This window comes from Gadus morhua, chromosome 8, assembly GCF_902167405.1.
Source record: "Gadus morhua chromosome 8, gadMor3.0, whole genome shotgun sequence".
NCBI classification, from domain to species: domain Eukaryota; kingdom Metazoa; phylum Chordata; class Actinopteri; order Gadiformes; family Gadidae; genus Gadus; species Gadus morhua.
In genome coordinates this window covers 13,688,505-13,712,233 of record NC_044055.1, presented here as the reverse complement: position 1 = coordinate 13,712,233, position 23,729 = coordinate 13,688,505, and the positions used below count along the sequence as shown (strand labels likewise).

The 23,729-nt window shown below is 46.0% G+C and overlaps 3 protein-coding genes across 3 annotated transcripts; 2 read left to right on the top strand and 1 right to left on the bottom strand.

Moving 5' to 3' along the window:
* The first annotated feature begins 3,211 nt into the window (after positions 1-3,211).
* Positions 3,212-15,197, top strand: mcm6 (minichromosome maintenance complex component 6). Its single transcript, XM_030363648.1, has 18 exons — positions 3,212-3,430; positions 3,625-3,771; positions 4,229-4,339; positions 4,531-4,618; positions 5,386-5,547; positions 5,945-6,110; positions 6,499-6,644; positions 6,981-7,131; positions 7,298-7,439; positions 7,932-8,073; positions 8,339-8,446; positions 8,694-8,849; positions 9,191-9,319; positions 10,028-10,192; positions 10,704-10,839; positions 11,212-11,412; positions 13,977-14,116; positions 14,549-15,197. The coding sequence occupies exons 1-18, from the start codon at positions 3,333-3,335 to the stop codon at positions 14,657-14,659; spliced, it is 2,499 nt and encodes an 832-aa protein (XP_030219508.1). The 5' UTR covers positions 3,212-3,332; the 3' UTR covers positions 14,660-15,197.
* A 310-nt stretch (positions 15,198-15,507) lies between these two features.
* Positions 15,508-17,050, top strand: LOC115548810 (uncharacterized). Its single transcript, XM_030363664.1, has 3 exons — positions 15,508-15,592; positions 15,945-16,206; positions 16,442-17,050. Exons 1-3 carry the CDS (start codon positions 15,547-15,549, stop codon positions 16,614-16,616), a joined length of 483 nt encoding a protein of 160 aa, XP_030219524.1. The 5' UTR covers positions 15,508-15,546; the 3' UTR covers positions 16,617-17,050.
* LOC115548807 (protein lifeguard 3) lies at positions 16,942-23,586 on the bottom strand. The gene is made up of 12 exons (XM_030363659.1): positions 23,061-23,586; positions 21,103-21,457; positions 20,714-20,793; positions 20,539-20,603; positions 20,393-20,446; positions 20,220-20,270; positions 20,083-20,122; positions 19,804-19,841; positions 19,272-19,359; positions 18,911-19,006; positions 18,377-18,430; positions 16,942-18,109 (listed from the first exon to the last, which is right to left on the bottom strand). The coding sequence occupies exons 2-12, from the start codon at positions 21,449-21,451 to the stop codon at positions 17,960-17,962; spliced, it is 1,065 nt and encodes a 354-aa protein (XP_030219519.1). The 5' UTR covers positions 21,452-21,457; positions 23,061-23,586; the 3' UTR covers positions 16,942-17,959.
* Between the last annotated feature and the right edge of the window lie 143 nt (positions 23,587-23,729).

Sequence of the window (23,729 nt, the reverse complement as noted above, 5' to 3'; positions counted from 1 at the left end):
CCTTGGCGGTCCTCAACACAGATGGTTCTTCCAGTGTCAGAGAGGCTGCGCTTCCTGCCCGCGAAACAATCCTGGGAAAACGCCGCTGGAAAGAGATGCATGGGCTGGATCCAAATAGCCCGCAACTACTTCCTGTTCACTTCCTGGTCTCTTTACGCGGTGTGATAGGTGAAACCAATAGCTAGTCAGGGCCATCCCTATTGCTCCCGGCTGGAGAAGAGGAGCGATAGAATCCCTCATGTCTCGTTTATTGACATGCCACCCTATTAAAACACTGTGTGTACAGCGTCCACTGGGCTCCCCGTGCCGCCATTGTGGAGCTGGATCACACAGTGTATTGAAACGTATACAGGCTCCATAGAGAGCCATTTTGGAGCGATTGCACTACACTCTATTCAAACACATACAGTCTGGATGGGGTTCTTCCGGAACCACTTTGAAGACGAACCGCACACTGTATTGTAACAATGTGGGAGTATGTCTGGATGATTCCGAGTCAGACTGATGGGACTCTGGGGCTGGGTGAGGCTTGCACCTGTTGAGCAATCAGTGTGCACAGGTTGAACCAGCCATCCGCACACAAGGAGAGATCTGCTGCATGGCAACATTGATCACCAGCTCATTCATCATCCTCTGCAAAACTTAAAATAAACCAGCCTTAACATCACAGGCTCTTGTTTTTCAAACAATCTGTCGTCTCTTTGGTCGTCATTATTATAGCTTTGTAGTTACACCGTTGTAAATGCTGTTCTGGTTTCTGGTGTGCAGGTTCCAGACGGGAGACTGGGAGGTGGGAGGAAGTATGTGAGGGAGGCGGAGGAGTTGATCCGGAGGCTGAACACCTGTTGCACGTTGAGCAATCAGTGGGCACAGGTTAAAGGTGCCATATTGTTCCACCAGGTGTGAGGGTGATAAGCAGTTACAAGCCGTTTGGAGAATCTGCCTCATCTGACATCACAAGTGGGCGTGTCCACCTAGATGCATGACGGATAGATGATCAAAGTTTTCTACACTCCACTGGGTAGGCTGGTAAGACTGATCTGTCCAGCACACATCTAGGTGGTCACGCCCACTTGTGATGTCAGAACAGGAAGATTTGCAAAACGGCTTGTAATGGCTATTCACCCTCACACCTGGTGGTATAATGTGTCACCTTTAAGCCAGCCATCACCACACACGAGGAGAGATTTCCTGCATGGCAACCTGGAGCCCCTCGCCATGTACCAGCCTCTGCAAAACATTAATTGAACCGGCTTTAACACCACCACCCTGCGTCAGTGAAGAGTGGCCCCGGCTTTGCTGCAAACTAATAATAATTTCCCTTGAGAGCCATTTTGGAGCCAACCGCACACTGTATTAGCAGTAGCACATATATTGGCTATATATATATTTATTGTTTTACAATCATTTAAAATATATATTTATTAAAAACACAAACAAACAAAGAATAAATGGATAAAAAGTGGGCATTATCCACAATATGATGGGAAAACTGTGTTTAAATACCATTTTTATACAATGGATAATATTATGTGGGGTTAGTGTTTTCTGTATGCAATGCAAAAGTAATGGTAATCAGTAGTAGTAAACACCGCCACCCTTAAGCCCAGTTCAGACCAAAGATTCACCTTGCAACGGCTTGCAACTCGCAACGCCTTGCGACGCCTTGCGACGCCTTGCGACGCCTTGCGACGCCTTGCGACGCCTTGCAACGCCTTGCAACGAGACGGGCTGCGACGTTCTAAAACTGGGCAGTTCGGACTGGCTGCAACGCGCTGCAACGGGCTGCGACGCTAGGTGGTTTCCATAGCAACTGTGAACGCTCTGGCACAGTTGAGAGCCGCAACATCATCATTTGCGTAGGTTAGGTTAGATTAGTTAGGTTTGCGATTAGTTAGGGTTGCAATTAGTTACAACCCTAACTAATCTGCATTGGAGTAAATAGCTGGAGTTTACAGTTAGTTTAGATTACCCGTTGTTGGATACATTGCATTTTCCGTTAGTTGAATTTCAGTTTGATCTGTCTTTGTTCACCATCGGCTTAACTACTACTTGGAGATGGATAACTTAATTATAAACAGGCCTAATTATGTTAGTGAGAGTGAAATGGTCGCAGTTTTTGCTGTGGCTTTAATCATGAAAAGGAGAAGACGGCGAGTTATAAAGCCAAGAATATGGAGCCGCAGTTGGGTACTTCAGCGGCAGAAACAGGGTGCCTACGCCAATCTGTGTAGAGAGCTGGAAGTCGGGGATATCGACCAACGTCGTATAGGACAGGTTGATCCTCCAGCAACCGAATTAAGTTCTCCTCCCTCTCCTCGGACCAGAAGTCTGCCATCTTCGGATCTTTTTATGCTGGAGTGGACAGTACGGTACCGGGACGGAGTAAGGCCGTGACGTACAAGTTGTTCTGTGCTGTGATTGGCTGAAGAGGAATAGTTAAATCGCCGCGTTCTAAAACTGGACCTTGCGATTTGACGTGTTCAATCTCTGGCGACTCCTTGCAACGCCTTGCGACGCCTTGCAACTCCTTGCAACGGCTTGCAACGACCCGTTCACACCGCCCCTGCGACGTTCTAAAACCGTCTCGTTGCAAGCCGTTGCAAGCCGTTGCAAGGTGAATCTTTGGTCTGAACTGGGCTTTAGGTTCGAAGTGCACATAACAGTAGGAAAAGCAACATGTATAATGAAAACGACCTATATAAGTGTATCTATGGTTTTCGATCTCTATTACCATATCACCACTGTATTAAGAGTCTAGCCTTCATCTTTGCAGACCCCCTGCTGCAGTCCGGGTGGCTGTTTGTGACATCGACGTATTGGTTTAGGCCCCTTTGTCTAGCATTAAGAAGTTGAGAGCATGGTTGAGAGGGAGAATTGTAAAAAGCTAACATAATGGTGACCTCTAGTGGCCAGTCTCTTTCATTACGAAATAGAAAGATCCTCTTTCAAACCACCAACTTTCAGAATATTTTAACTACAGTATTTAACTATTTCACTGCATGCGCATATATTTAGTCCAGAGTGAGAGATAACACTTCTCTCTCTATGGCTCTGATTTAGTCCATGCGGCTTTTGTTTCGCGGGTAGAAGAGGGGATGTGCACTTGTTGCTTTGACAGGATTGGTCACAATCCAGATTATATTAGACCTCGTCAGAACCAGGCGAAAGCAATTGGTTGACAGTGGCGCGCTGATGATCACGTGGTCCAAGTTTTCGCGCGAAACCGTAGAACATCCTCTTCCTTTTGGTGCTGTGGATGCCTAGAGGAAATCCTTGCACATTACTTGCATTTCTTTAACTTTTTATTTAGATTTTAAGACTATTTCACCATGGATGTCGCACCGCCCGCTGTAGTTAACACCGGAGATATCGTGAAAGACGAGTTGGCAGAAAAATGCCAGAAGTTATTTCAAGCTTTCTTGGAAGAGTGAGTATTTTCAGAACCTATTATTGTTTCCAACAAAGGCATCGTGGCCCAAAAAACTGCGCTGTATAAGTTAACGTAACTACTATAAACCATTCGCCTCTTCTTTTTCAAACAATCGGTCGTCTTTTTGGTCGTCATTATTATAACTTTGTACTTATTCCGTATTAAATGCTGTTCTGGTTTCTGGTGTGTAGGTTCCAGACGGCAGACGGGGAGGTGAAGTATGTGAGGGAGGCGGAGGAGTTGATCCGGCCTGAGAGGAATACTCTTCTGGTGAGCTTCGCTGATCTGGAGGGCTTCAACCAGGAACTGGCCACCACCATCCAGGAGGAGTACTACAGGTGGTTATACCGTAGTAGTTACCAACAACACGGCCGACGTTTCTTATATACCAGGGCTTGATTAAAATCTCGGATGGAAAAGTTAGGTGTCACAGCAGACGTACAGGGCAGTTTTACGAATTAAAAAAATATACACTCTATATTGACAGGAGAGGAATTCCTTTGCAGAGAGTGACTATTGCATTATTCTATTAACATTATTATATCAATAATTTAACTGTTACTATCAAAAACAACCAAGGTATTACTAGCATCAGTAGTAGTATATCATATAATTTGTTACAAAATTTAACATTACTCTGAGACAGTCCAGTGTAAACCCACCAATTGTTATTATGAGTATAATCTTTTTGCAAATGTAAAACAACAACACTGGTTAGTAGTTGGTAAGGAAAGGGTAATCCACCACCAGAAGACTGTTCTATAGGTTGTAACTGATGTTGTTTTCTGTCTGCAGAGTGTATCCGTTCCTGTGTTGCGCCGTGCGTAACTTTGCTAGAGATCACGGAGAAGTGCCGCTCTGCAAAGAGTTCTACGTGGCCATCCAAGACCTACCCACCAGACACAAGTGAGACCAAATCCAACATACTCTCCGGGGCCAAATCTGCAATTAATTACAAACACTGAGCCTGTGATACCGTTGGAACAGTTTGACTTTCGCGTTAAAAAAGTACAAAGGGCAGTTTGATTCATAATGAGCTCTCCGTTATCCCCCCGTTAGCTTGTGTGTGTACTTAATGTATCGTGTGTGTTTCCCAGGATACGGGAGCTGTCCTCCATGCGCATCGGCACGCTGGTGAAGATCAGTGGTCAGGTGGTGCGCACCCACCCCGTGCATCCCGAGCTGGTGGGCACGCACACACGCACACACACACACATGTGCAACCGCACACACACACACACACACTCACAGGGCCGCTAAGGTGCCCTACGCGAGCGGGGGGGGGATCCCCTTTTTATATATTAGGTAAAAACATCTAATTTGCCGAAATGGAGTGATAGGTTGTACAATTAAGAGCTAACAACGGTGGGCCTCTTCATAACTAATTTACATATTTTTTTATTCAATAATGCAATTTTTAATTTTTTTACAAACCTTAATTTTTGGTGCCCCCTCAGGTACTTGGTGCCCTACGCACTCTGCGTACTCTGCGTATAGGGGCCGGCGGGCCTGCACACACACACAAACATGCTGAGGATTTACAAAAAGTGCACGCAGATTTGTAGAAATTAAAATTATAAATATGCACGCACACGCGCCTGAAAAGGGCCCTTGTCGAACTTAGAACATTTCCAGAGAACAACAAAAAAGGTTGCACATACGCACACATAATGACGTTGTCTGGGCCCGTAGCAGTAGACTGACAGCGTTGTCTGGGCCCGTAGCGGTAGACTGACCACGTTGTCTGGGCCCGTAGCAGTAGACTGACCACGTTGTCTGGGCCCGTAGCAGTAGACTGACCACGTTGTCTGGGCCCGTAGCAGTAGACTGACCACGTTGTCTGGGCCCGTAGCAGTAGACTGACCACGTTGTCTGGGCCCGTAGCAGTAGACTGACCACGTTGTCTGGGCCCGTAGCAGTAGACTGACCACCCCCCCTGGCCCTCTCTGCAGGTGAGCGGCACCTTTCTGTGCCTGGACTGCCAGGGCTTGATCAAGGACGTCCCACAGCAGTTCAAATACGCCCTGCCCACCATCTGCCGGAACCCCGTGTGCAACAACCGCGCCCGCTTCCACCTGGACACGCACAAGTCCAAGTTCATCGACTTCCAGAAGGTAAGGTCCCCAGATGTGTGTGTGTGTGTGTGTGGTTATGTTATTCGCTTGTTTGTGGTGTTACGTCTGTATGAATAAATATAATTTACTTGAGACTACAGGTGGGAAATAGAATGTGGCTAAAACCTGTTGCAATGCATAAGTCCTTGGTCTAAACAAGGTTAACGTTTCTTTGTACATTGTTCCTGTTAAATAAATGTACATTACATTACATGAGGTGAGAATAGGTGGTCATATTAGGGTTGCTGAAGGTGTGTGGTTGTGTGTGTGTGTGTGTGTGTGTGTGTGTGTGTGTGTGTGTGTGTGTGTGTGTGTGTGTGTGTGTGTGTGTGTGGTTGTGTGTGTGTGTGTGTGTGTGTGTGTGTGTGTGTGTGTGTGTGTGTGTGTGTGTGTGCAGGTGCGTATCCAGGAGACCCAGGCGGAGCTTCCCCGCGGCTCCATCCCCCGCTCCATGGAGGTGATCCTGAGGGCGGAGGCGGTGGAGACGGCGCAGGCCGGCGACCGCTGCGACTTCACCGGCACCCTCATCGTGGTTCCCGACGTGTCCCAGCTCAGCACCCCCGGTACGCAGCACCCCCCTGCCCCCTACCATACGCTCCCCCATCCATCGGCCCACCTTCCAGTCTGCCCCCCGGCTATCCCGCCATCCCCCCACCTTGCACCCACCCATCCACCCACCAAGACCTCTCAGAATCTGCATCATTGTGTAATAAAGGGGATCGTTATGAACAATGTTATACTGTTAAATAATATCACGTAAGGATTTATTGGGGAGAGAACGCATTCATCCGTGTTGATCTGAAGACGACGGGTTTGGTGTTGTAACTGATACCTGTGTCTTAATAACGTGTGTGTGTGTGTATTTGGGTGCTTGTGTGCGTGTGTGTCTGTGTGTGTGCGTGTGTGTGTGTGTGTGTGTGCGTGCGTGTGTGTGTGTGTGTGTTTGGACAGGCCTACGTACGGAGACCAGTTCCCGCGTGGGCGGGGGCCAGGGCTATGAGACGGAGGGCATGAGGGGCCTCAAGGCTCTGGGGGTCCGAGAGCTGTCCTACAGACTGGCGTTCCTGGCCTGCTATGTAGCCCCCACCAACCCACGGGTAACACTCACTGTTATAGTACAGTACCGCATATTCTGTACTCTAGGGTTAGGGTTATTCAACTGTACACTTTTGTATTGTGGTTAATATTCGAGTGTCTTTATTCTCACCCGTAGTTTATTTATATAACAATGTTGTATTTTCCTATAGTTAATATATTAGTGTTATTTTCTCGGCCGTAGTTTACTTATCTTACAGTGTTGTTCTTTACCGTAGTTAATATATGATGTTTATTTTTTATCTTTATTCTGGCCTGTAGTTTACTTATCTTACAGTGTTGTACTTTACAGTAGTTAATATATGGTCTTTATATTTTATCTTTATTCCGGCCTGTAGTTTGGCGGGAAGGAGCTCCGCGAGGAGGAGCAGACCGCAGAGAGCATCAAGAGCCAGATGTCGGTGAAGGAGTGGGAGAAGGTGTTTGAGATGAGCCAGGACAAGAACCTCTACCACAACCTCTGCACCAGCCTCTTCCCCACCATCCATGGTGAGCCCTTTGGTCGCCCCGAGGAGCCGACGTTGGCACAGAATCCACCAATCGCTGAGCAGCAGGGGCATAGCCGCTAACTTAAATTGGATTGGTTGATTTATTTCAGATTTTTGAATCATGACGGTGAATCTTTGTTGTCGTTGTTTGGTGTGCGTCACCGCAGGCAACGACGAGGTGAAGCGCGGCGTGCTGCTCATGCTGTTTGGAGGCGTTGGCAAGACGACCATGGAGGGCACCTCGCTGAGAGGAGACATCAACGTGTGCATCGTGGGAGACCCCAGCACGGCCAAGAGCCAGTTCCTCAAGTGCGTCGCACTAACGCATTCTCCTGCACAATCACACTCACACTCACTGACCACGCGTCTGTGGTCGTTGTTGTACCTGCCCCAATATCCATTTTCCCTTTTGATTGTAGTCGTATGCTTTGGAACAAAGCGTCTTAAGTGGCTAAATGTAACGTAAATGTAGTGAGATGAATGATTATAACCCGAATAACTTTATGCACAATCAGAATATGTAAGAATTTGACGGTAGTTTGATTGTATATGGATACATCGTGTGGATATGGAGCGGCCATATGCTGCTGCATCTGCCTTCTCTCGACACATTCCTCCCAAGAGAGACTATGTGGCTCATCGAATCGAATCTAAACTGTGCGTGTGTGTGTGTGTGTGTTTTTATGTGTATGTGTGTGTTTTTGTGTATGTTTGTCTGTGTGTTTGTGTGTGATTTTGTCTGCATGTGTATGTGTGTGTGTATGTGTGCGTGTGTGTTTGTTTGTATCTGTGTGTGTGCAGGCACGTGGAGGAGTTCAGCCCCCGGGCGGTGTACACCAGTGGTAAGGCCAGCACGGCCGCCGGTCTCACGGCAGCCGTCGTCCGCGACGAGGAGTCCCACGAGTTCGTCATCGAGGCTGGGGCTCTCATGCTCGCCGACAACGTGAGTACCACAGGTTGTGGGTCATCATTAGTCTGCTAGTGCCTGGATAGTGTATTCTCTTCATGACACGACATGCTATGTTAAATCAATGGTAATAGTTTGAAGTAGTTAAATCGTAGTTAAACAAGGTGGTCAGTGTATTTCTTTGTTTCTGTGACTAAAAATGTAGTAATGGTAGTAACTGTGTGTGTGTGTGTGTGTGTGTGTGTGTGTGTGTGTGTGTGTGTGTGTGTGCGTGTGTGTGTGTGTGTGATTGTTTGTCCAGGGTGTGTGTTGCATCGATGAGTTTGACAAGATGGAGACGAGAGATCAGGTGGCCATCCATGAAGCCATGGAGCAGCAGACCATCAGCATAACCAAGGCTGGAGTCAAGGTACACACACACACCTCACATATACACACACACACACACACACACACACACACACACACACACACACACACATACACACACACACACACACACCTCACATATACACACACACACACACACACACACACACACACACACACACACACACACACACACACACACACACACACACACACACACAGAGGGATATCACCTGTTCCTTTCCATTATCAAAGACTAACAAAGAGCTCCTCCCCCCTCTCTCCAGGCCACCCTGAACGCCAGGACGTCCATCTTGGCGGCGGCCAACCCGGTGGGGGGGCGCTACGACCGCAGCAAGAGCCTGAAGCAGAACGTCAACATGAGCGCCCCCATCATGAGCCGCTTCGACCTCTTCTTCATCCTGGTGGACGACTGCAACGAGGTGGGCGGGCGCTGGGGGGGGTTTGTGTGTGTGTGAATACAGTATGTGTGTGTGATAGTGTTAATCCTGCAAGTGTCTTCAGTGCAAAATACTACAATGGATAATTTATCGGTAATTTACATATTTCATTTCAAGCTGAGATGACCTCAACGTCAGATTCTAAGATTTTCGTATTTTCTTCGCCTTTCTTGAACTGCGAAAATATCGGGGATACGTCAAAAACTCAAAAACCTTGGGAAATGTTGCTCGGATTAAACATGCAAAAGCGTTTTGTGACAAGCAGAAAACATTGGTAATAATGGATGCTCGGCCGGGGCGATAAACCAATGCGTGTTGCCTAGGTGACGGACTACGCCATCGCCAGGCGCATCGTGGACCTGCACTCCCGCGTGGAGGACTCCGTGGACCGGCTCTACTCGCTGGACGAGATCCGCAGATACCTGCTCTTTGCTCGGCAGTTCAAACCCAAGGTGGGGGTCTGACCGTGGGGGTGTGACCATGGAGGGTTCTGACCGTGGGGGTCTGACCGTGGGGGTGTGACCGTGGGGGTCTGACCGTGGGGGTCTGACCGTGGGGGTCTGACCGTTGAGGTGTGACCATGGAGGGTACTGACCGTGGGGGTGTGACCGTGTGGCTTAGGCTGTGTTCCTATTTCTGTCTGTCCCTCCATCCGTCAACCTATCCCTGTCAATCCCTTCTGTCTGATTCTCTGCCTTTCCCTCTTCGGTCTTTCCATCCCGTCCGTTTTCCTCTTTGTGTCTCTCTCTCTGTCTGTCTTTCAGTCTGTCTCTCTGTCCATCCCTCTCTCTCTGTCTGTCTTTCAGTCTGTCTCTCTGTCCATCCCTCTCTCTCTGTCTGTCTCTCTGTCCATCCCTCTCTCTCTGTGTGTCTCTCGGTCTGTCTCTGTCCATCCCTCTCTCTCTCTGTGTCTCTCGGTCTGTCTCTCTGTCCATCCCTCTCTCTCTGTGTGTCTCTCGGTCTGTCTCTCTGTCCATCCCTCTCTCTCTGTGTGTCTCTCTGTCTGTCTCTGTCCATCCCTCTCTCTCTGTCTGTCTCTCGGTCTGTGTCCTCATCATGAGAGCGTTTTAAATCCATGTGCAGTGTTGACCTCTCCCCAGGCTCATGTGCCCTCGGGGGCCCCCTGCTGTGTCTCCTCTCATGCTCCTCCTTCCCTCCAGATCTCCAGCGAATCAGAGGAGTTCATCGTGGAGCAGTACAAGCACCTGCGCCAGCGGGACTCCTCGGGGGGCGTGTCCAAGTCGGCCTGGAGGATCACGGTGCGCCAGCTGGAGAGCATGATCCGCCTCTCGGAGGGCATGGCCCGCATGCACTGCTGCGACGAGGTTAGAGACGCTGCCGCTGATTGGCTCCCGCCGATACACTCCGCTTGATTGGCTCCCTCCGATTGGCTCCCCCTGATTGGCCCCCTCTGATTGCCTCCCTCTGATATGCTACCTAAATATGATGAGATTCTATTAATTAATTAATTATTGCTCTATTAATTAATTTATCCCAGACTGGAAATTCAGAAATAACCTACAAACGGATGTGTAAGGCAAAATATGATCTTTGTGTTCAGGCAATGCAATAAAATGTATCAAATCCATTAAAAAAAACACCAAATCAAAACAGATAAAAGATTAAAATAACTAAACGATAAGATACTTGAAGGAGCAAATAAATAGATGTAAACCAAAAAATCCAAGAAATGAAAAATTTACATATTTACATCCCTTTTCAAAACGTTCAAAATGATGGAGTGGGTTGGACCAAAGCACCACCTATTGACGGTGGTGCTTTCTGGAGGACGTGTTTGTGTGCATGCGTGTTGATGCGGTTGTTTCGGCCCCCCAGGTGCAACCGAAGCACGTGAAGGAGGCGTTCCGCCTGCTCAACAAGTCCATCATTCGCGTGGAGACCCCGGACATCAACCTGGAGCAGGACGAGCCAATGGAGGAGGAGGAGCAGGAGCAGCCGCCGCAGGAGAATGGTACCTCCCCACACACACACACACACACACACACACACACACACACACACACACACACACACACACACACACACACACACACACACACACACACACACACACACACACACACACACACACACGCCTATGGAAGTGCACGCACAAACATGCAAACATACTTACAAACATATATGTGTAAACATACATATATACAAACATACATATACATACATTCATACATACAATCATCATGTACAAACACACATGCATACTATCGCAAATGCACACCACGACCTACTGATACTGTATACATTACACAACAATACATAACATAATAATCATATGCAAAATAGAATACACAAATCAAACCATCTTGTCCCCTCATCTACCCAGGCCATGACGTTCCCAACGGCGTCAACGGGACCGACGGAACCAACGGCCACGGCAACGCCAACGGAACTAACGGCCACGGCAACGGCGTGAGCGGCCCCGGCGAGCCGGGCAGCCAGGCCCTCCCGGCCCTCCGCCTGTCCTTCACCGAGTACAGACGCATCTCCAACCTGCTGGTGCTGCACCTGCGCCGCGCCGAGGAGGGTGAGCCCCCCCCCCCCCCCCCCCCCCAGTGACGCTGCTGCTCCTGTTTGGATCCATGGAGAACGGCCCATCCCAGACTAGGGCTGAATGATTTGGGGAATAATCGAATTGGGATTATTTAGACCAAGATTGCGAATGCGATTTAGTAGGAGATTTTTATTTTTAAGGTTCATTATGTTCTGTATTATTAACTAAATAGGAAATAAATCATTCTATAATATGAAGCAGGTTGAGGTTGGGCCGTTCCTATCAGAAGTAGGCAGGGGTGGACTGGGAGACCAGCCCACTACATTATTAGCACTAGGGGTGGGAGGAGACGAACGGGAAGAACCTATATCCGAATAATAGTACAGTTTTTTGTTTTTCAAGTTTGTGTTTCTTGTGCTGCTGACAAGAAAGGTGTGAAACCCGAACAGGAAGTTAACAGACAACCTGTGGTTGCTGCATCTCCACCCGCCATATCTACTACAAAACCCTTGTTAAATATCACACATGATCCAACGCTAAATCCTCTCTTGCAGTTATTAGTCTGTGACTGTGAAAATCGTTTGGTGTAAGCCCAGCATTAGTTAAAACCAGACTCGGACAATAATAACAAAATCTCCTGACAAATAATCTAAATAGAAACATATTACAGACAGTAACATCATTAGAGCTGAAACCAATTTGTTTTAACGGTGACTCAGTCATTATGAAACCATAAATAGAGAATTGAATATTTTTTCTCATATACTTCTCATATTCTCATACACGTGTATGTGCACATGTATGTATACATGTGCACATACATGTATATGAGAATGCATATCTATTCAGACCTGTAATTCGGCCTACCTGCATAACTGTTAATTTAACTTAAAAGATATGCAAATGTTTGAAATTAAAATCTATGTGAAAATCTTCAACCAGGAAATAATCATAATCAAACCTTTTGTTTCAATCTGAGGCAAAACAAGTTGCATAATAAACTCACAAAGTCAAGAGAAGCGCTCTCTCTCTCTCTCTCTCTCTCTCTCTCTCTCTCTCTCTCTCTCTCTCTCTCTCTCTCTCTCTCTCTCTCTCTCTCTCTCTCTCTCTCTCTCTCTCTCTCTCTCTCTCTCTCTCTCTCTCTCTCTCTCTCTCTCATAGAATAACTTCTAGCAGGTGAGGAAAACCTGTTTGACAGGAGATGATGGTAGCAGAGAATATAAAGAGACATTTATGAATAACCAATTGTCATTTTATCACACATATAGTATGTTTCTTCACATAAACCTTTAAACATACACATATTGCATTCCTCGAAATAGTCATCACCTCAGTAAACAATAAATGAATTGAAAGATTACAATAAATTCAATGGCAAATATTGCAAATTAAACTAATTATTTCCAATAGGTTTACTTGTATTTTGTGCTAAAATTCAAAGTTTCACATCTGTATTTACAATACAGCTTGATTCTGCATCTCTATTTACAGCTCATTATTAGTCCATGTCAATGTTTACTGTTGCTATGGCAACAAGGGACTGCTGACGTTAGCAGCTGTTAGCTAGCTTAGCCAAATCATCTGAACAATAATAACCAATAATATCACAATTCGGCCTATTTAAACAAAATCAACCACAACTACCAACAGTCACAGCCCTTCAACTCTGGGCTAATATGTTGTCACAAGTATGCAGTTAATTAGGTCACATCACATTCAATGTAAAAACGTTTTCTACTTGGTTTTGGACATGTCTCAAAATGTAGCCTAGGCTAACGTTACTTAGCATATATGCCTCCACTCGCTCGTCTCCTGGCGCAGCAGCACCTGCTGGGGTGTGGACCCTGGCACCAAATAGGTCTGTCAATTTTGAACATTTAACTTCCATCTCCAGAGGCTTAAGTCGCCGTTTTTCAGCACCACCCGGGCGTTTTCAGCTCCGTACCGGCTCCCGGCTCCGGACCATGCCATGAGGTCCCGCCAACCCTGGTTTGTGTTGTGATTGACAGCACTGTCAGGGCTCTCTGAGCCAGTCAGCCCATGATTGATTGACAATGACAAACATAGACCAATAATATGCGTCGATGCTGGCAAACCACTGCTAGCTCTCTGTAGCCCATTGGCCGGCCCAATTGGAGGGAATTTAGAGAGAGAGGAACATAGCGGACCGGACCGGCCCACATTGGGTCAACGGCCCACCGGGACGATGCCCGGTATGCCAGATGGCCAGTCCACCCCTGGAAGTAGTTGGAGGTTAGGGCGTCCCCATCAGAGGCAGGTGGAGGGTAGGGCGTCCCCATCAGAGGCGGGTGGAGGGTAGGGCGTCCCCATCAGAGGCGGGTGGAGGTTTGGGGCGTCTGGCTCAGGGATGCCCACAGATTGGGCTGAGCACAACGAGCCCAGTACCTTTTCTCTGGGGTTTGACCACCCCTACCCACTACAACACAGTCCAACCCCTTCTTAAAGTGGGTGTGCTTGGGCTTCCCTCATGTTTCCCCAGATTTATTGGTCTTTCTTTGTTCGTTTTTTTAGTTTTTTATTTGAATTGACCTGTTCACTAAAATGTAACGGTTTGTGTCTTGTGTCTTTCTTCCCAGCTGAGGAAGAGGAGGAGCTGAAGAAGAGTGCGGTGGTGAACTGGTATCTGAGTGAGATTGAGTCTGAGATTGACTCGGAGGAGGAGCTGATCAACAGGAAGAGCCTGATAGAGAAGGTCCTCAACAGGCTGGTGCACTATGTAAGTACCACCACTCAGTTCGCAGGTCCCCACCACGCAGGTCCCCACCACGCAGGTCCCCACCCCGCAGGTCCCCACCACGCAGGTCCCCACCACGCAGGTCCCCACCACGCAGGTCCCCACCACGCAGTTTGCAGGTCCCCACCACGCAGGTCCCCACCACGCAGGTCCCCACCACGCAGGTCCCCAAATAGACACACTGGTTTAACATTTCAACCAATTATATCATTATTATTCCCGCTCCGATTCCCGCATGACCTAAGGAAATCCTGAAGACTCCCCCCACTTATTTTGAAATGTGTGATATTATGGAAGTAAAATACACGCTGAATGCCATTCAATGTTGTCTTTACACTTGGTGAGTTCTGAGTTTATATCTCTCTCTCTCTGCCTCTCTCTCTCTCCCTGGTTCCCACTCTCTCTCTCCAACAGGATCACATCCTCATTGAGCTGTCTCAGGGGGGTCTAAAGGGGGCGGAGTCTGCGGGGGAGGAACAGGAAGTGATCCTGGTGGTCAACCCAAACTATAACTTGGACGACTAGAGTCTAGGACACACACACACACACACACACACACACACACACACACACACACACACACACACACCCTTAATAACTCCTTTTTGTGAGTTGTTTTCTTATTAGGCCGCTTATATGTAGCTCATACATAAGAAAAGCGATCCAAATCTTTTTATTTTAAATGTTTGATGTTCGTTCTTTAAAAGGGTCTCAAACTATTAGACAGAATTTGACGTTCTTTTAAAGAGTACTTTTGTTTTAGTCAAACTGACTTCTGTAAATAGGCTGCTATAAAATGTCTGTTTGCTTGTGTTTAGCACACATGTCGTTTTTGAGAACTATGAATTCCTTAACTACATGATTTGTGGTTTATTCTCTCTATAGAACTCTTAATTTGTACAGAAAGTATGTCCACATGATGAATATGTTGATTCTGTAAGCATCATTTAGCTCAACCCAATGTTCAGGGTGCTTACATGTTTTCCTTTACTAAAGCCAATTTCTGTATTTGTCGATTTGAGGTTTGATCCATCGGGGGAATAAAGTTGCATTTTGGCTCATGTATATGTGATACCATTGTCTGATTACCGACTTTAATAATTAGTGTATCGACTAAATTCAAGCTAAACATTTAACTCTGGGCAATATATTTAGACAGATACGAAATGGATTGCCGCCTACACAAAACAAGGGATGTGTTTAGTTGACATTTTGAGTTCTGTGTGAATGAAACAAGTAAACATAGCATTTACACCAAGATATCCATCCGCATTAATCTAGAAATCATTAAATTGATTGAAAAGTTATAAATTGTACGGGGTAGTGTTTGATAAATATTGTGCGTATTTAACCGCGTAGTTCATCGCAGTATGCGCATGCGTATTCCTCCTGTCATAACATAACCAACAAAGATGGCGGCGACCTGTTGGAACCTTGCTAGGTCGGCTCTGCTGAAAGGTAACGTAACTTTATATTATATTCTTTAGTTCAGACACTAACAGTTCTTGACACTGCATACCAAATTGTGTGATTTGTAATATCCGAATGGCTATCGTTAGCCAGAAAACTGTTCAGGTTTTTGAGAAGAAAAGCACTGCCTTTACCAAAATCATCACATCATAAAATAAATAAGTGTAGGCCGACTTGGTGGGTAATAAAAAAACACCTCCAACTTTTAACTCTTCGCAAAGAAGGGGTAACCGACTTCCCATAGGAATAGCCTACTCGGTGCATCAGTGCACATGAGCAGAATTCTGTCGATCATCTGTTTTGTCGCTATTAATAAATGTTTTTTTTGTTCCTGTTGAAGGTGTGCGGCCCATGCCAGGCCAGCTTCAATGGACACATAAACGCCCAACCACAGCAGTGCCCGTGTGCATGAAGGCAGCTCAGTGCCGACCGCTGCACCTCACCCACGGACCCGCACTCTGCAGCACCAGTAAGGGACAACAGACCACAGACACGCCGAAAGACGGCAAGAACACGAAGGAGGATGAGGAAATGTACGACGGTCCGGAATATATTCCCAGGAGGAAGGCCAAGAATCCCATGATGAAAATCGGTTATGCATGGTGAGATCTCCCCTGGCCTAACTTCCAAGTTGTAACGATATCTTTTGTAGCAGCCTCTTATTTTTCGTTTTCTATTGCTTAGCTAATAAGGAAACACCATTAGTTAGCATGGGCAGGCAGGATATGATTAACATTTTCAGGTTTTGTCTTGTGCTTTTCAACTTGAGTTTTGGGGCGACGAAGAGACATGAACAATTTGACACACCATGTTTCCCCCGTCTTGTCGACGCTATAGGATGATTGGCCTTCCTTGTGGCATCTTGGGCTTTGTCCTGGCCAAGAGAGAGGTGGACAAGAACCGCCTGAAGCAGTTGAGGGTCCGCCAGAGGATGAAGAGGTCCAACGAGGGCGACTACGAGGGCAGCCGGTACCAGAGACACGGTGATGAGGGTCTGGAACTCAACCGGTAACGGTGCACCCCGGAATGTTGGTGATGACCATACGTATGTGGTTGTGCTCAGATAGGACTTTGTTTCCTGAAGTTGCTCTCCCCTGCTGGCAGAAGATAGGTTTCCCATTCCAGGGTGTTGAACCAAAAATCAGGTGCAGGGGGAGCTACACGTCAGTTATTGAATCCGTTTTCATTCCGGACGGCCTCCTCAACGGTGGATTCATGGACGATGTGACTGGGCTCGAGTACGACTGAATGAGGGGGAGGTAGTAATCTTTTTTTAATGTCATGACATTAATCAAATAAATATAGAAGCAAAGTCCTTTGTCCATATACTCTGATCATGTATTGTAAGTGTTTAATGAAAATATGAGAACTTACAACATTAAAGTGATGCAGCAGCCACACTGTACCTCTTGCAAATAAAATATTTATTGATTTATAAAACCTAAACATGTGATTTCATTCCAAGCCCTTCCTCCGTAAACATAACCTGAAGCTTAACCTTTCTGATCAAATTTATATAGTCTTTAAGCTGCAAAATAAGTTTGAAGCATAAACAAAGTAAACATGATGTTATGGTTATTTTCTTCCTGGCATCAATGGTTTAACATCACTCAACGAGTGATCCCTTATCACTTGGTGCGAGGGCAAGATGAAGTGAAAGTGCACCAATGATATATACAAACTGCTACCCAGATTGGCAAAATAATAACAAAGTGCACAGCAGGAAGACATCTATGAAGGCAGAGGAAACAGTTCATTAAAAAGGCATCTCATGAGGTACACAGAGACTGAAGCTAAGCCTGCAGGCACACACATTTAACATTCAAAGTTGATTTAACATTCAAAACACTTCGTTTTCTCATCCACTTTCAAACTTCAGCAGCAGACTTGGTTGAAATAATGTAAAGATAATGCAAGGATATAGGATAAGTAACTATTTGAACAGGTCAGTTTATATACACGCATACTGGAGTTACAATTGTGACCACCTTTAAAGTTGTATGTGGCACAAATGTAGATTTGTTCCATCAAAGTGCATTATATGTGCTTATACATATAAATCATCTTTTTACAAAGACCCTTTTTGGCTTTCTCCCTAGCAAGCCCTTTGTTCAGTTTGTCAACATGGAATGATTCTCATGTAATTTAAAGGCCAGTTATTGATCCTTTTCTTTTTAAACAACTGATTAAGTCAGACAAATTCCTTATATATTAATACAACTAAATAGAGCGAAAAAGCACCAGGATAATGTTTGCTGTTCTGTGTCTTAAACAACAATCCTCCTCACATCCTGCCGACCATTAAATGCTGTCTTTCCCCTGTTGGCCATATAAGGCTGTGTTTCCAGTGTGAGCTTATCTTTTTGCGGCACCAATGAGCTGCAGGAGCATGAGAAAGATCTGGACGATGTCGACGTAAAGGGAGAGGGCGCCGAAGACGTACTCTTCCGGGCTGATCGAGTGCTTCCTGTTGCCTATCAGCAACTGCGTGTGGTACGCCAGGAACTGTGGAAGATACAGGAACTGACATCACGGGAGAGCCCCAAGTGTTTTCAAGGACGCTTACAATTAAACCGAAGGAAACTAAGATCTACGCTAGTTGAACGAGTCATCTGTACAAGGAAACAGTCGATATCCTTACACACCATGGAATGCTTGTATTCTGGTTCGTGTATGGAAAGGTTGGAGGGGAAACTATTGCGCAACCACACATTTGGAAACCATTACCCGAGCCCCATAAAGTAGAGGGTGCCAGCGCGCTGCACTACTCACCAGGGTGTAGACAATGGCCCCCATAGCGGCATACAGCATGTGAAGCCACGGCATCTGTTTGGGACAAAATGTTCACGTTTCAACAGGGATGCAGTAATATGAAATGGATCGGAAGATGAGGTCTTCATAAGCTGCTGTATGCTGATATTGAGGACTCACTATAGGGCCAAAATCATGAATAAATTGACGTCCATTATACAAAATGTCCATATGCTACAAGATATTCCTATGTTCCTATATTTAGTTATAGGCCGTTTTAGTTTTTTATATATTATTTAGTTAGATCGCTTGGTACAGATATGAACAACTACAGGCCAATAGTGCTTTTGATTGGTATTTTACAGCAACAATGGTCATTTGGCCTATAAACCATGTCATGGGACGACATTTGATTAAAGTTTTTATGAAATGGCACAAAATGTAAAATAAACAATTAAAAAAAATTAGTATTACTTTCAAATAACCAACCGATATTACCCATTTTCAACATAGCCGAGACAGTACAAGGATGAACAGAGATTTTGTGTAACTCACATATTTGAAGGACAGCACGATGGTGGTGATGATGCCTGTAACGAGCATCACAATCCCCAGCACGCAGAAGAGACCTTGGCACTTGGTGAAGTCCACCTGAGAGACAGGAACCACATGCATGTTTACAGGCCTTGCTTAAAACACAGCCCCACACACACACACACACACACACACACACACACACACACACACACACACACACACACACACACACACACACACACACACACACACACACTATTATTATGTAACAGTTTGAGTTATTTTTAACGTATACCGATTCTTCCAAAGAGCATTAAGTTGAATGTAAAAAAAAAAAAAGGTAATTTGGTCTAGTAATCATTGTGCAACACACTCGTACCTTAGTCTGGAAACAGAAGACAGTAACGACAATGCAAACCACAGCGGTGATGCCCAATGCCAGGAACACTGATTTGGTATCATAGCGACTGATAGACGGGATAAAAACCACACAGACACTTTCACACAAAGCGATTTACAACCTGGGAAAAATCTGAGAATACAATCAAAATCTGAGTAGCTAGAAAAAATAAAAATAGAGGAAGAGTAGCTAGCTATATAGGAATCGGAACACAGGATAACAGAATCATTTATATTCATCATTTTGTAGTTATAATTATTAGTAGTCAAGTTATCACTAGTGTTCACAAATTAAACATAAGAGTAAAATTGTATAGATTATATATTGTTTAAAAAAATATCCATCCTTTGATCTCTACTAGCGCCCTTTACTTTCTGCCTATGACACTCCGAATTTTCCAATTGGTATAAAGTACCCCCTTATCTCTTATGGTGGAAACAAAGTATGCAGGGTTTATGAAGATCATAGAAGGACAGGTGAACAGTGTTTGGGTGCTAATGTAGTGCCTCACCTTGATATGGACCCGGTCATATAGGACAGGGCCAGGGTCTGTACAGAGCACAGGAGAATCAAGTCAACACCAACACAAAGAACACAAACTGGTGAACTTCGGTTCACCAAACTTCTAATTGACTTCTAATTATTTGGCCATTGTTTGGATCAAATTTATTTTCCATGACCATCATATCAAAATGTAAATCATATCAATTCCAAATGAACGCCTCAGTTAGGGGATTGTGGAGCAGTTACTTTCTTTAAATGTCATATTGCCTTGCATTTTTGGACTCACAAATATCAGCAAAAGGATGACATTCCATGGGAATTTCCTCCTACGAAAGGTAGAAAATGTATTTCAATTAAACAAAGCATTACAATTTGTACTTGATGATTCCTATCTACAAATGTGGTCACCCAGTGTTCACCCACCTGGGTCCTGTGCAGCAGACCAGAACAAGGTGTGTTACAAAGTACACGCCACTATAGAAAGGCAAAGGAAAGAAGAGAAAGGGAGAAAATGCGTCACAGGTATCAATGGGTACTGGGACTCGATGAGTTTATTTGCAGCCGAAAAGGAATTTCGTTACAATGACATTACTTACAATGAGGCCCAGTAGATGGCTGGGTTTTGTTGCACAAACAACCTGACCGGTTCCCTAAAAGGATACAGAGACACAGTTACAAACCACACCTGCAGCCTACTGCATCAGACATGCAGATAGCCGTGCGGCCATCGGCGTGTACTTACACGAAAACAAACACAGCCACGATCGCCGTGGTGAGAAGCAGCTGGGAGGCCAGTATCATATACACCTGAGGGGAGACGGGGGCAGAGATAATAAGAAACTTTGTCCCATGTACCTGAACAGGTAAACACACTATTTTCAGTCAGGGAGCTGTCAGTGGTCCTCAGAGGTGCTTACCTTGCGGATGAAGGCATGGCGAACACTGAGGCTGTCCCAACCGCTGTCCCTCGCAGCAAACCCCCCCCCTTCTGCGTCATCTGGTAGGAGATGGAGCACCCGTCAACAATGCGCCACCGACACTGACCTCACTGCTTTACATAACGACCTCCCTACACAGTGACCTCAGAGCTACAGCTGAGGCGTCTTGCTCTAAAAAGGAGCCCACCGGTTATGGCTGCCGAGATAGGGTATCAAACCGAGCGCCGGTCAGCTGGGACTGAAACCCCCATGGCGGCTGCAGTATCCTGCCCTCGCCCTTTAGCCCCCAAACAAACAAACAAACAGGAACACATCACAAGGAACACAGGTCGCTGGCAAGGGATCATCTCCACGGCCACAGGTCCTACCTGAGCTGAAGACATCGGAGGGCATCGTGGGCGGCATCATAGGGGGCATGGGAGGCATGGGTGGCTGGTTGGGGTACCCATAGCCAGCACCGGGATGAGGCTGCCCCGCTTTCGGACCGGGCGGGTATCCCCCCGGCGGGTAGCCCCCCGGCGGGTAGCCCCCGGGCTGCCCGGAGTAGGGGGGCGCGTTGGGGGCGGCGCCGTACGGTGCAGACGGGTGGCCCTGTGGGGGCCCCCCGAAGCCTGGGAAACCGTAGGCCGGGGGAGGGGGGTAGCCGCCGCCACCCTGGGGCCCGTACAGCGGGGCGAGGGAGGGGTCGTAGCCGGGGGGATAGTCTGACCTGGACATGCTTACCTGGAGGAACATGGGGAGAAGGAGGCACGGTCAGGGCCGGACACACACACACACACACTGGTGTCTGAGATCACAGCAGGGTTGTTTATTTTTATTAACTTGAGTCCATTGAAACACAAAGCCTACCTAACCTACCTCTTCATTGGGCAGGAGTTCAGTTACAAAACATTGACAAGAGATCACTGTCAAGAGGCTACTGGACTATAATGAGGAGTGGGAGAAATGAAAAATAAATACACCAAAAGACAAATCCTGTCATGGCTGTCTCTAAACTGGATCTCCCAGGCACCAGTCTGATAGCAGATCAAAAGAGCCACACATAGGGCCATTGCTCAGTCTCTTGATTTATATAAAGATGTGCAGGAATACTGTTTAGTGTTTACATATGTCTCCAATGTTCGGAAGTCTGATTAACCATTTTACTCACTGATGACTGGCTGACTTAAACATGGGAGTCAAAAAATGGGAATCAACAGTAAGCCTACCAGTAGTTAATGAGCATTACCGTTCACTACTGTCAATAATGGTCAGATAGAGGCGATCATTTACACTTTGCCTTCTGCACACCACTAAAGAGAGGAAACAGGGAGAAATTCAAACCCTCTCTGCTCTCTTCCTCAAAACAAATCATTTGGCTAAATTCAAGGTGCGTGCGTGCGTGCGTGCGTCCACGCACACAATAGCAACAACAGGGTATAATTGTACTATAATTTTAGTTTTCCTTATAAGTTCCAACGTGTTCCCTGTTGTAAATACTTGGTTGATACAATAACTGACAAAAATTATTTACACAAAGTAGTTACCAATCAAGAAAAGTTCGACTTTCCGAAAAACGGACAAAAACGAAAATCAATGAGGATTTAGTCATTGGCATCCCCGATCCCCAGGCAACAGCATGAAAACAAACACATGGAAAGAAATTGCTCAACAGACAGCCATGGTGCTCGGCCTTAAAAAAAAACACCCAACATTCACAGCCGCCTGGAAAGATGTTGGTTGTGCTTGTTCTTGAGGCGGGGCCCTTTAAAACAAGCGCCTCCTTTGGCTCCGGCGGCCACCCTCTCGGATATCGAACAAAGCAATGCGTTCAGGAGATTTTCATTTATTTGGCCAACGGCACCAGTAATTTGAGAAGATATACATCACACAAATATATAAAACTCACTCATTTTAGTTCTAACCTTCACGGCTTCACAATCTATGTGGTTAATAATAACTGAAACGTGTTTCAAACCAAAACACGTTTGGTGAACCTCTTCTGGCCTCTGAACCAGAAGAGGTTCAGAGGCCATGTTTACCCGGAGGGAGAACTCATGTAGGCCTAAATAGAGTTGTGGATGTAAGTGAAGCGGAACAACACAGCCTATTCAATTAACAGGGTTTCTATGTTAGCATTTGGTTGTTTAGGGATACTGGATCACTTCAACCGATATAAAAACGATATGATATTAAGGACCAAGTTTTCAGGGGGCAGAAGTTGGAGGCAAGTGAGCTTTTATGTTATAAATGTCCTAAACCTGGATGTTGAACGACACCTACAGGCCGACGTATTCGTTCGCTTAAGTGGGAACATGGCGAAGGTAGAAAAATAGTTTTGACTTACCCGATAAAGATGACAAACGACCGGATGAGGTCCCGCAGTTTACCGACTAAAATACGTGTTAAGATGATCAATGTCTTGCCAAGCCTGACAATGCCATTCACTTGGTAAAAGAGCAGATATTATTTGGAAAAGACACAACTTCGAAGCAGCAACCATTAACTAAACAACCAGGCCGCACCTAGCAATCATCACACTGGATCCCGATGACTAGAAAACTACCCGGTAGGCTACTCCAACCCATGACAAATAGGGTGGAGCCGAGCATATCTGCCAAACGCTAAAAGAACACACCCAGATGAGTGAGCAGCACGGTTTCTGGACGAGACCAGAGAAAGGGAGAGGGACCAAACCATCCTTGGATTTGGTTGCCTTAGCTGGCGGGGATAGTTACAAAAGCTACAGTGTAACCAATATTTCTAAAGATGAACAGGTCGGTTGTGTCTCGAATGAATTATTTGCTTAGAAGTGATTGAAACCAGTTGCATGGAGGTGGAATGTCGTCCCTGCTACATTCCCGTGTTTACTCGCTTTTCATTGGTTAAAAAAAAACCCCGACATGCATAGCGTTTGCATCCAGATGATTACCTAATCAGATAGTTACCGGACTGTTGATGGATATATAGAGGAAAAGGTAATCTATATATATTATTATAGACATAGTATACATAA